The sequence below is a fragment of the Polypterus senegalus genome, chromosome 10 (genome assembly GCF_016835505.1).
Source record: "Polypterus senegalus isolate Bchr_013 chromosome 10, ASM1683550v1, whole genome shotgun sequence".
NCBI classification, from domain to species: Eukaryota; Metazoa; Chordata; class Cladistia; order Polypteriformes; family Polypteridae; genus Polypterus; species Polypterus senegalus.
The window spans coordinates 37369518-37382081 of NC_053163.1; the positions used below are offsets into that span (position 1 = coordinate 37369518).

The 12564-nt window shown below is 38.5% G+C and overlaps 1 protein-coding gene across 1 annotated transcript in view; it reads right to left on the bottom strand.

Moving 5' to 3' along the window:
• Positions 1 to 1077: 1077 nt before the first annotated feature.
• LOC120536222 (endoplasmic reticulum resident protein 27) overlaps positions 1078 to 12564 on the bottom strand; it is a 61082-nt gene continuing 49595 nt past the window's right edge. Inside the window, exons 5-7 of the mRNA XM_039764555.1 lie at positions 9331 to 9456; positions 6035 to 6220; positions 1078 to 1253 (exon numbers count right to left, since the gene is read on the bottom strand). Coding sequence (XP_039620489.1) covers positions 1200 to 1253; positions 6035 to 6220; positions 9331 to 9456 — 366 coding nt within the window. The 3' untranslated portion in view covers positions 1078 to 1199. The remainder of the gene's footprint in view (positions 1254 to 6034; positions 6221 to 9330; positions 9457 to 12564) is intronic.

Genomic DNA, 12564 nt, shown 5'->3' on the forward strand with positions numbered 1-12564 from the left:
TGAAGTCATTCGAAAGATTGGGAGAGCATGGGGTGTCATGAGGTTACTGGAAAGAGTGTGTGGTGCTCCCGATATCTCTGCAAAAGGACGAAGGTCCAAGTCTTTAGAGTCCTGGTGCTTGCTGTTTCCCAATATGGTTGCGAGATATGGATGCTATCCAGTGACCTGAGATGAAGACTGGACTCCTTCATTACTGTGTCTCTTTGGAGAATCCTTGGGTACCACTGGTTTCACTTTGTCTCGAATGAGGCACAATACCTGCTTTGTGAGGGAGTATCAGTTACAGCACTGTGGCCATGTGGTGATCTGGCTCATAGGATCCTTATTGTTGAGGACCTGAATGGCTGGACCAGGCCAAGGGGATGCACACGTAACACCTGGCTGTGGCAGATAGATGATCATTTTTGGAGGTTAGGACTTGATTGCATGTCTGCCTGGGAGGTTGCCAACTGGGATCCTGAGCTGTTTTTTCATGTAGTAGGTTCCGGTAACATGCTTTTCTGCTACATGCCCCCCAACCTGACTTGATCTTGTGTATTTTTAATATGTTAGGCCAGAAGCTCATAACAATAACAAGCTCTTTTTAATTAATCTTACTACTACTTTTTTTCAAAGGAAACAATTATTGCTGGAGATATTTAAAGGAGGTAAAGAACAAAATATATCCAGCTACTTTGAAAATACTTTTCATGGTGGGGGTTTGAAAGACAAAATCATGGGTGTGAAATAAATAATAATAAATAATATTTGTTGTAGCCCACCCTACTGACTAATAGGAACTGTATACTGTATTCTTGGCTGTTTTGTTTGTGATTTGCTTGTTTTGACACTTTCTGACTGTAACTCATGCCAGGCTAAATATTACCATTGGCTGTGTTCCCAAATATTTTTAATTTTTTTGCTGTTGTTTATGCTCTCATGTTAGCTTGGGCTGGGCTGGACTAGGTTGGGCGTTAAATGTATTTACTGCTGTACTTTATATACAAATTCTGGACATTTTCCATCTGCAGCAGGAAATAAACACAGTGTTTTTCTATCTAAATCATGTAATTATGAGCAAAACATTTATTATTTGGACATCATTTTTCATTTTTCTGCAATTAGCACTTAAACATGTTTTTGTATATAAAAGGCGCAAACACACATTACTGAAATCAACATTAGAAAAATGACACGATCTTTTAAAATGGCAAAGGCATCTAAAGCTCTGTTTTTGCTTCTGTTTCGTCTTTCTCAGAGGCTTCATCTAATTCCTGGAAGAGAAAATAGAAAATGTAGAATTAGACATATGAGCAATTCAAAGAATCTGTTGTTTTTCTTTTAAGAGTTTATATGAATACAGTAACAATGAACACTATCAAGCAAATGAGCAGAAAGTATTACAATATTGAAATCCAATTCAAGTGCAGCATCAAAACCACTCATAACCCATTTACTGTATATCTTGTCAGTCAAAGATGCTGAAACATCTAGAATATTAACAGAGGCCCGACATGCTTAAGGACAATATTAAGCTAAGGAAGCTTTGAAGAGTATATCACAAGGAATATTCATTTTTAGTAACTTTAAATAGCATAGGATAAGTACTCAGTGTTTGAATACCGAAATTAGTTTTAATATCACATGTTAACTTACATGAGGAGTTTTTCCATATGTCATCTATTGTATGTGACTTACAGCAAACTGAAAGTTTCAGAAGAGGTGGTCTCTTTGGTATGTGTGACTTATATAGTAGGCAGATAAAGAAATCAACAATTTATACAAAATTACATGAATTAATTTATGGTTGATGGATGGATGTATGGAAAGGACAGAAATCTCAAAATATAAAACATTCAAAACAATGATATGTGATAAGCTACTGTATCATGAACATTATAAATACCATCTAAAACAGTATATGTGCTCTTTACGGACCTTGTAGTGAGAAAAACACTTCTTGCAAATGATCTCTGAAGTTATATTGTGTTGAAAGACTACCTGAATTTTGAAGTAATTAGTAGAGGCAGCACAGTAAAGCTACCGAACAGTTGAATCAGTCCAGTCACCTACAGTATAACCTGACAATCTATTATACCAATGAGCAGCTTCAGAGCCAGTTGCAGGGAAGCCTATAAGTCTATCAATTTGCATAGAATTTCCAACTAGTGTGGTAATAATGAGACATCTTTATAAGGACACTGAACTACCTTACATAGTGATGTAAAAAAGCAGGAATCCAATGGCAGTCAGCACTGGCAAGCACTGGTGCTGTGATACATTGGTGTCAAAGGACCTACAGTCCAACTTAGCAAAGCACCAAGTGCCTGAAGAACCCAAAATGGGGTTTTGCCAAGTTGCCGATGAGTCTTGATGCAGAAATCTTGGATCTGGAATGCTATTGGCAGCATCATTGTAGGAAGGAATACAGATGACAGAGAGACTGCTACCTCAAAAACTGACCACCACTACTTCTCTGTCTACTAAAGGTGCATTGCCTTTGGTGTGTGATCACCAGTTTAGCTTCAGGCTCAGTGAGATGGGGAAAACTGCCACTAACCTCCCCTGAGCAGTGTGAGGCAGATCTGATAATAAGATTGTGCAGGGAAAGATGAGGCAGATTTTAGAGGCATAACAGAGCAGTTGTGGAATCTTAAAGATCCAGACCTGTACTAACATTTGCAGCCTCAGTTTAGTGATGGAAGACAGCCAGGAGACTAGTACATCTGCAACTCCACACAAGGCTGCATTAACACTCTGGCTACATAACATGTCAGTGTAGCACTCAACATGCTTACTGATGTGTTTTTGTCAGTGGCTGCATGACCGCAGCTGATACAAAGACCACCCTGCCGTTTCAAAGACTTTGTGTGCTATTGTAAGGAGTTGGTAGTGATCACTGCACACAGTGATTATGAAGGGAAGGCTGTGTGACAAGTTGCATCAATCTGGAGGTGAATAACCAGCATTGTGAGCTGACATTCTATATTTCAAATGAGTAGCTTCAGTACCAGCTGCAGTGGAGTCTATAGAGATAGCAAGCATGCCAGCAACGAGCCATCCATCTAAGGACATCAAGTTACCTTAAAGAGTGATGCAAAGAGCAAGAGTCCACTGGCACTTGGTGCTAGTGCTACAATACATACAATATATATCTACATCTATCTATCTATCTATCTATCTATCTATCTATCTATCTATCTATCTATCTATCTATCTATCTATCTATCTATATATATATATATATATATATATATATATAGTGACACTAGAGGGTGCTGTCGCTTCTCCAAACCCACAGACAAAACGTTCAGATGCCAGGTAAAATGGCACTCAGAAGAATTTGTAATATTTTTCTTTGATAAAGTGCACAAAAGCACCACCACCACAATACACAATAATCAATAATAATAATAATACAATAAATCAATCCTCCACTCCCAGCAGCTCCGTCACACTACCACCCAACTCCGGCTCAGCTTGCTGGGTCTACACCAGTCCTTTAAATAGTCTTTGACCCAGGTCAGATAAAGACTTATATTTTTCTTCAGCCCGTAAGAGAAGTACTTCTGTTTCTCCGTCTTCGTGACTTGGGAGTACTTGAGGGCTACCAGGAAAATAAAAATCCCCGTGTCTCCCTGCAGCATCCCACGATGGCACCCATGGCACCCAGCAGGGCTGTGAAGCCGAACTCCATCTCCCATGGTGCCCTGCGGGAATCCAGGGCACCTCCATGCTGCAGGGAAGATGCCATCTAGCGTCCTGGATGTGTCGGCTGGGATGAGCTGCCAGCCGTCCATTACTTTGTAGAATATATATATATAGTGGCCACCTTTTATGCTGCACCCAGGAGTACTCCAAATGATTTGTTAGAGAGGTCTGAAAGCACTTCCAGGTCAGGTGAAAGCCCCACAAAGTAGGGCTCTGCAGCTCTTCCTGGAGGCCCCCACTGCCTCCATTATGGTGGCATCCTAGCTGGGAAAAGACCCAGCAGTCTGTCACTAAATTGCATAAATAGTATATATAATCACACTTTCAATTCCAAACAAAGGGGAACTTTTGTCAATGCATTATTTCCTGGTACATCGATTACATTGATGCACACATCCGAGCTACAAAAATGTTAGAGTCAGAATAACAACTGATCGGAGGAAAATTTCATTTCAAAAACTACCCTAGCCTTGATAAAAGCATGGTTTTCTGCACACTGAATAGCAAGCAAAAGTAGATGCATTACAGAAAGCGGACTTTGTGGCTCTTACTGGGGATCATTGGACTTCCGTGACCGTTAGTAATTCTAATTACATCTAATTACAAAATGTTCAATGATCACACTGTTTTAGCCTAATGTACAAAATAATTTTGGCTAAGGTTACTCGGAGTTTAAAGATTAAGTTGGTCAAATTACCTTTTATGTTTCTGACTTATTTTTTTAAGAAGAAAAACTGCACTTTATGTTGAAATTTTGGTTATTATTATTTAAAGACAATACCATTCTGAAAATGTACTTAAAGTACTTAAAATACCACTTTATTTTTAAGTCTGCCCAATTTTAGCCAGGGATGTTATTTTTGTTTCTGTTTTGAATTGAAATGCAGTTTAAAAGCATTTTTTTTTCAGAAATTAAAACAGCTTGAGTTTACAATATTCATGTCCATGTCTATTATTTGATTCTGTCGCCCACTAAAACCCTTTTAAATTAAAAAATATATAATATATAGTTGTCTGCTGCCCAAACCCAATACATACAGACGCAACTTCAGCACTATATATACAATACATATATATATTGTGGTGGACGGCCAGGTGGTGGAAGAAAGAGAGGAGTGTTTTGGTGTTTCAATTGTGTTTTGGACTGTGTTGTGGCTGGGGGGATTACGGGGAAGGTGTGCCCTCCAGCTGAAAAAAATAAATAGTTTATTTATTTTACACATGCCTCCCGTGTCCAATTTGTGTCGGGACGGGCTCTATATAGCGCCTTTCGTACAATATATATATATATATCTATTATATAAAAAGTCTTGGGTCGAGACGTAATCATCTCGGAGAGACACTTTGAAGTTCCGCAAGACTTCTTGCACGTCACGCCCTACTTACAAACAATTTCTCTGAGACACTTTAACATCCCACGAGACAAGGAAGTGAGACAAAAGGACAGCTGCTGTACAGGCTTTTAAATAATTGACGCACTGTGCGAAATGCAGATCGCGCAGCACAGTAGCAGCAAGCAGACAGCCAGCAGCTGATCCGTCCGCATCTCCTTAGCATGCGTTCATCCCACCCCACCACTTCACAATACGAGCAGCAGAGACGCGAAGTGGCTAGCGTGAAGCACGCCCCCGGGTGTAGGGGTTGTGGGGTGGGTGAGCGAAGCGAGTAGGGGGCACAGCCCCCTAGTATATATAGACACAGACAGGCAGGAGACAGGTTTTCCACCCAGCAGACTGTTTATTTACAGTGCAAAAATCACCAACACAATCCACTCCAATCCATATATATATGTGGCAAAAATGAGTATAATAATTTTTTTTTTTACTTTTTTTTTGTTTAGAATGCATGAATGTCTAAATTACATAACTATTAAAAAAAAAAAAGGCAAGAGTAAATATACATCAGTTTCAGGATATTATTTTACATCTTTCCTTTGTGGTCGCTCAGGTCTATAAACACCTAATGAATTACAAAACAGACCCTGCATTTGCAGCAAAGGGATCCATAAAATATTTTGTAGAAAATGGAAACAAAACCTATTAATGAGTTTACCAAAGTGCTTGAGGAAATCATGATTTGTTGACCTTTTAAAAGCTTTAAAAGCCAATTTCTGAAATGTAAGCAATGTTCTATGAATATTGTTAAATAATACTTTCCTCCTAAAATGTAAATTGGAAGCCTCCAAAAGTGAATTAAAGTTCATTCTTTTAAGACTTGTTTCAGAGTAATCTTGCTTCCAGATGTAATCTTTCATATATTTTCTAAAGGACTTTTCCAGAGTTATGAAGTTTGAATGTAACATTCTCCCAATTTTGAACAAAGAAGGAGCACCTTCTTAACTTACAGCAAGGACTTTGTTGCAGAATTCCTGCACACGTTCTCTGCTGATCTCTCCGGCAGGCATCAGCCACTTCTTATCTTTTATGGTGTTGTAAAGACCTACTGCTGGTAGATCTTTTGATTGCAGGCCAAAGTATGACAGGACTCGAGCATTTGAAGTGAGGGTAGCATCAACCAGTACGAACAAGACCTAGGGGAACCAAAATGTTTGAAATAAGTAATGGGAACTCAATCAGTCTTTGTATGGTCTTATCCTGAGTAAATCAGTATTTAGAGAGAACAGTTTTGAAAAACTCATGTTATTCTGCATAATAAATACAAAAGCATTTGGAAAATGAACACATCTAAAATTACAGTGTTTGGTTCCAGAGGCTTACTATAGAGGGTTAGAAATTGGTGGCGGTTATGCCCACAATACCACATTTTCATTAATGAATGGTGTTTTTAAACAAAAATTATTTTCACATCGCTCTCAAAAGCATCCCTATCCACACTAAAACAACTGAAAACACATGTGAAGCAGACATTCGACTACGCTGGGCATGTACAAATCATGCAGAAATAAAATTCAGAGCTCCATGAAAATAAGATTCCCTGGTGCTTTATGCCCTTTCAAAACTGTCACAGTGTATTGGATTCTCATCAACCTAATTGGATTAAGTTTAAGTAATAAACAGTTTAATGTGATTTTTACAGGGCTGTGTCGTTTTCATTACAGTGTGTGGTATATAGCCGACAATACTCCCAGGCTGCCAGATGGATCCCTCTTTGCAGCATGGAGGTGCCCCAAATGCCAGCAGGGAATCATGGACAATGAAGTGTTTATTCACAGCCCTGCTGGATACCATGGGGGCCACTAGAGGATGCTGCAGGGAGGATCAAGGACTATTTTCCCTACAGCCCGGAAGTACGTCCCAGTCATATGGACAAAGGAAATGATGTACTTCCGGGTTGAAGAAAAAGGAGTTTTCATCCGGGTCAAGGACTATAAAAGACTGTGAGATACACCAGAGCGTTGTGCTGAGTCGGATGGCAAGGTGACAACGTGTCTGGGAGTGGAGGATTGTGATTAAAGTGTATTGTGTTTATTGTTTATGAGTATAGTGGAGTGGAGGGTGCTTTGTGCACATTATTAGAATAATAAAGTCAACTTTTGGACTTTTATCTGGTGTCTGGCGTCTGGTCCGAGGGCTCAAGGGGATGACAGCGCCCCCTATCTGTCACAAGTGGTAAGACCACCAGCCATAGATTTTATCTCAGAACTGTAGCAACTGGTAAATTGTTTGATTTTGCACATACGTGCATCATTCAAACTGTGTAAAGCACTATTTAAATGCATACAGATAAGCAACACAACAAGTGATATGGAAAGCAGCTTGTCTATGCTTGCTGTGTTGGAATATGATTTTGTTCTGTAGAAGGTGATAAAAGACGTTGTAATGGGGAGGATTTAATCAAGTGAGGGCTTCATGAGAATGAGCAAATTGCAGCGTGATTATCAGCTGTTTTTTTGCCCATCCACACACAACGTGTTAAGAAGTATAAGGCTCTGGAGGTTATTTTCAAAGGTTTTTGAAAGTTGAAAAAGCTAGAGCAGTGTGGACAGAAGGCAATAAAACCAATGTCTGCATTTTTAAATGAAAACATAGTAGTACGAATTGGGCCTAAATTATCATCATAATATTCATAGTAGTATGAAATATCATCTTTTTAGATGCTAGACGTTGCTGATTATCAAGCACATTCTGACATATGGTCTCTCGCATGCATCTACGGATAGTAGAAGTAATACCACATGATATTTTTTTAATTTAATACTTGGGGGGCTCTGCCCCCTGCTTGTTTTGCTCGCTGACCTCAGTGCAGGCCCTACACGCTAGTCATGTCCTGGATCTGTCGCTTGTGATGAATCGTGCTGTACTTTTGGATAAACACGAATATCAACTCTGTCTTTGATATCTCCGTCTTTTGAAACTATTATCAATGACAATTCATCACATGTTGGTTTATTATATATGTGAGAGTGATCTTTCAGATTCATATAGAAATCCAAGAAAACTTCTTTGTCCATATTTTTCAGATAAATTTCGTGTAAAGTATGATACTTTTAGATGTATGGATTTGTATTCATTATTGACTGTAGAATTTCTAATATGTCAGATCGTTTAACTCTTTCGATTCTATGTTGCATCGCTTCTCCATGATCATAAATATAAACCTGACCGAATTGTGGTTTCTTTGAAATGAACTTGTAGTAGCTCTGTCATATTGGCTATGTCCCTATATTCTATCTCTTTTCGCTGTTCCGTTATTTCACTAAGTAATAATTCCCATTTTTTAGCGCTAATACGATCTTTACTAGTTTTTTGAGACTTTCGAATTTTAGTACTTTCATAACCTCTAACCTGCTCTGCATGTGTATCGCGCCACGTTTTTGAACCTCTTTTCAACGTTCTACTTTGTTTTCTACTCTTTGTCTCTTCTTCTTCTACTGTTTGTCTTTTATTTCCGCCCCTGCTTGGACCTGTTAAGTTTTCAATTCATCTCTTGGCACAAAGTCTCATCTCACAGAACGTGAAATTATCTCTGAAAATGTCTCTCCTCGTCCAAAGATTTTTTATATAATAGAGAGATATGATGCTAATGAATGTTATTTCCACTTTAATCTTATCAGTAATCGTAACCTACACTGCTCTTGTCATTGGGAAGTGTACTGTATAAAAATAAGTTCAATTTATTAGAAAGCACAACACTGTGGTGCAATGGTTACCTCTGCTGCCTCTCTTCTCCTGAGTCCTGTGATCGGGTCCTGCTGTGTGAGGTTTACACCTTTCCTCTGTGTCTCTATGGGGTTTTATCTAGCTAATCTGGTATCCTCCTAAATCCCAAAGATGTACAGTTTAGATTGGTTGCTGAATCTAAATTAGTTCTGTTAGTCTAAATATGTCCTGTGATGTACTGATACCCTATACACAGTTGGTTCCTGCCTTGTCATGAGGGGCTCCATGTTCCCTTTGTGCAAAGACTTAATGAATGGATGAACTGAAAAAGAGTGACACAGTGCTACACCGCTGTGCCCTAGTTTCAAAACAGGATCTGTCCCCTCAGAGCAGTGTTTTAAAATTAAAAGATGCAGAAAACAAATGAATTGAAAAATCTTCTTTATACTATATGCTTTTTAACTGACAGAACATTATCACAATACAATAGTTGTCAAATCTGCTACACATCGGCTCTGAAGCAGTCTATCTATTCATTATCTTTGACCTTTAGGTTGACTGGAGAAGTGAAACTCCTCACCCGGCCTTGATATTTAGGAGCAGCATCTCGAAATGTCTTTTTCAGATGAGCGAAGTCAGGTGATTTCTTGTCAGCCAGCAACAGTAAGTGATTGACCACTTCTGACTTAAAGATACCAACGGCAGTCTGGAAAAAATAAAATTTCTTTGAAAATATGAGACTTCTGAATCCTTTTGAAAGGGTGTGTCACTGAAACGTTGTACAGCATGAATGTATAGCAGACCTGTTCATTCATTCTGATGCATCATGCTATATAAATGTGGATATTATATATACGTTAATTCAAGTAAATCAGTGTTGGGCTTGGCGTTGAATCAAAGAACTTATAAAGTGTATGAAATGTGTTTCAGGTCTTGCCAGAAAGAAGTATAAATTCACAGCTTCTATAAAGAAATCCATTCACTTTTGGTGGTCTCTTTAGGTCGATTTCAATTTAATTGATAATACCAAAACTTCAAAAGGTGACATTAACATGGCACACTCTAATTTTAACACTGACTGGTCTTCTTAACTTAGTGCATTGCTGTTTTTTTCCCCAATAGAAATGAACTAGAGGCTCTTAATGGTAAACCCTATGAGAATTAAAAATTGCTGTCAAATTGTAGAATTGCTCTTCCCTTTCTCCATGAATTCTTGTTTTCCTTCATTTACATCAATTGGTAATACGAAACTGGCCTGTTATGGGTATGTTCATGATTGTACTCTTTGTATCTTTTCCAGGATGGGTTTCCGTGTTATACCTGATGCTGCTGAAATAGGCCATGGCACCCCACAATCCTAAACTGGATTAGATGAGTTAAGAGGATAAATGGGTGAATGTAATGAAAAAATACATTATGATTTAACATCAATTCCTTGTCTGATCTTGCTTTTTCACCACTTGGTCGTGGGAGTTTGTACCAGCAGCTTTAATACAAACCAAAACTGGAAGGCGTGCCAATTCACACACCTACAAAAATGTATCTCCTGAGAAAAACCTTACAAAAAATGTGAAGGACATGCTAAATTCACACAAACAGATTCCTGGAGCTGTGAAACGGCCCTAGCCTCAAAGCCTTACTGATTTAGGTGACCATGCCTGACCATTCCCTATCTACCCATGCAGACCCTAACCACTGACCCTGGCTGAGATTTTTTCTCCAGGCTGTCTCTGTAGTCTTTGCTACATAGAAGTCCATATACCTACTACACTATGTCATTTGTCCCTCAGTAGATTAAGAAGAACATCATGGGACATCTTGGCTGTTTTCAGAAGATGGTGTTGTCTGTGCAAAATCTTATTCCTTTGCTAACATTTTTCCCGTTCATTTTAATGTTGTGTTTGGGTCCTAACATTTGTTTTCTTTATGTCTTGCTTCCCTATGCATTTTGTAAAGTTGCTGGGTGTAGCATTGCATAATCCTTGAAGTGCTACCTTCCTTGTTACTAAGTGTTTGTGCACTTGCATATTGGCAAATGACAGCACAGGCACCATTTTGTATTAAAGCAGGAGGGAGGAAAAGTGATCTAGGGGAGACTACCAATATAAAAATAGCATGAATATTGTATGAGGCTTTTCCCATCTTGGGATGGCTTTAAAGGTAGGAAACTAATTAATGATCTTCAATGTTTTCATGGAATACTCCTGAAAATGTCATTTTTATATGTGTCCAATATGTTCTGTAGATATCAATGTGAAGAAAAACTGTTGATTTTTTGCTTTCATAGAGATCAGAGATACCAACATATCTGATAGAATGGGTGTCTATGGGGAACAGTACTAGACGACAGCAAACATTAATGAAAATGTCCATGAAGAAACTCTCACCTTACTCGTCACATAATCCACATGTCAAGTTGTAACAACTGCAGTCATGCTCGGCAGACAGCAAGTTAGAAATTCAAGCAAAGCTTGAGTGAAGTCCAGACATTAAGCTTTACTTACTGTATCTTAAAAATACCCCCAACCCTACCTTTCAATACACACGTTAAGATAAATTAGGTCAACCTAAGCATTAAAATAAAGGCTTTATAAATGCAAAGTATACATATTAAAAATATGAACCTCAAATTCAGCTAAAATTCTCCAGTCTCAAAATAATGCAAATATGTCCAGTGATAAAAATATAAATCAATCCAACACCACTCTATTCTTAACTATGACACATAAATATTTACAAAATGAAGAACTAATAACTGATGCGCACAACGCCCGATGAAAAGTAAAGTTACTGCTGGACTTGAAACACAGTTAGCAAGTTCTGGTAATTTAAATGAAAAAAGATGACCCCATTTAAATAGGCTTATTCTGAAAATTAAACCAAAACAACCTCACCATTGAGTCCAGATGTGGGAAGTGGATGGAGAAATGTCCAAAATGTCTTATTGCTGAGTGTAACCAGATATAAATGTGGTGGATTATTCTTTTTCTGAAGATGATAACGACATTAGGGAAGACAATTTTGATGACAATATTTGATGATGATGATTCTCTTCTTTTGAAATTATGCAACCTGGAACTAGATATTACAACCAAAGGACATCCCCACCTTTAGGAAAAGATTAAATGGTACAACAGGGGACGTTCTTGCCTTTTGCTGAGGGAAATGCTTCTTCTGGTCAATTTAAATATTTTTTGTATACGAAAAAGGTCAGATTGGTGACATTAGGGGATGACTTCTGGGGCTTTAGCTCTTGATCTTTGAGAACCCCACCCTTGGCCCATTCAATGAATTTAGGCTTCCAACCCCTGATCTTCGAGAGCCCTTTTTTCTCCTGTTTTTCATTCTGCCACTGCTTACATCTATACTAATAAAAGGCAAAGCCCTCACTCACTCACTCACTCACTCACTGACTCACTCACTGACTCATCACTAATTCTCCAACTTCCCGTGTAGGTAGAAGGCTGAAATTTGGCAGGCTTATTCCTTACAGCTTACTTACAAAAGTTGGGCAGGTTTCATTTCGAAATTCTACGCGTAAGGGTCATAACTGGAACCTATTTTTCTACATATAATGTAATGGAGTTGAGTTGGCGATGGCCGTGGGGGGCGGAGTTTCGTGTGACATCATCACGCCTCCTACGTAAGTACGTAGAGAACAAGGAAGAACTCCAAACAGCGATGAGCACAAAACGCCATTTCACAATTGAGAAGGCAGAAAAACATTATGAAGCAAATGATGCATACAAGCATATTCATAAGTACAGCTACTGCGGAAACAAAGCACGGCGTGAACCGTAAGTTTATATTAAAT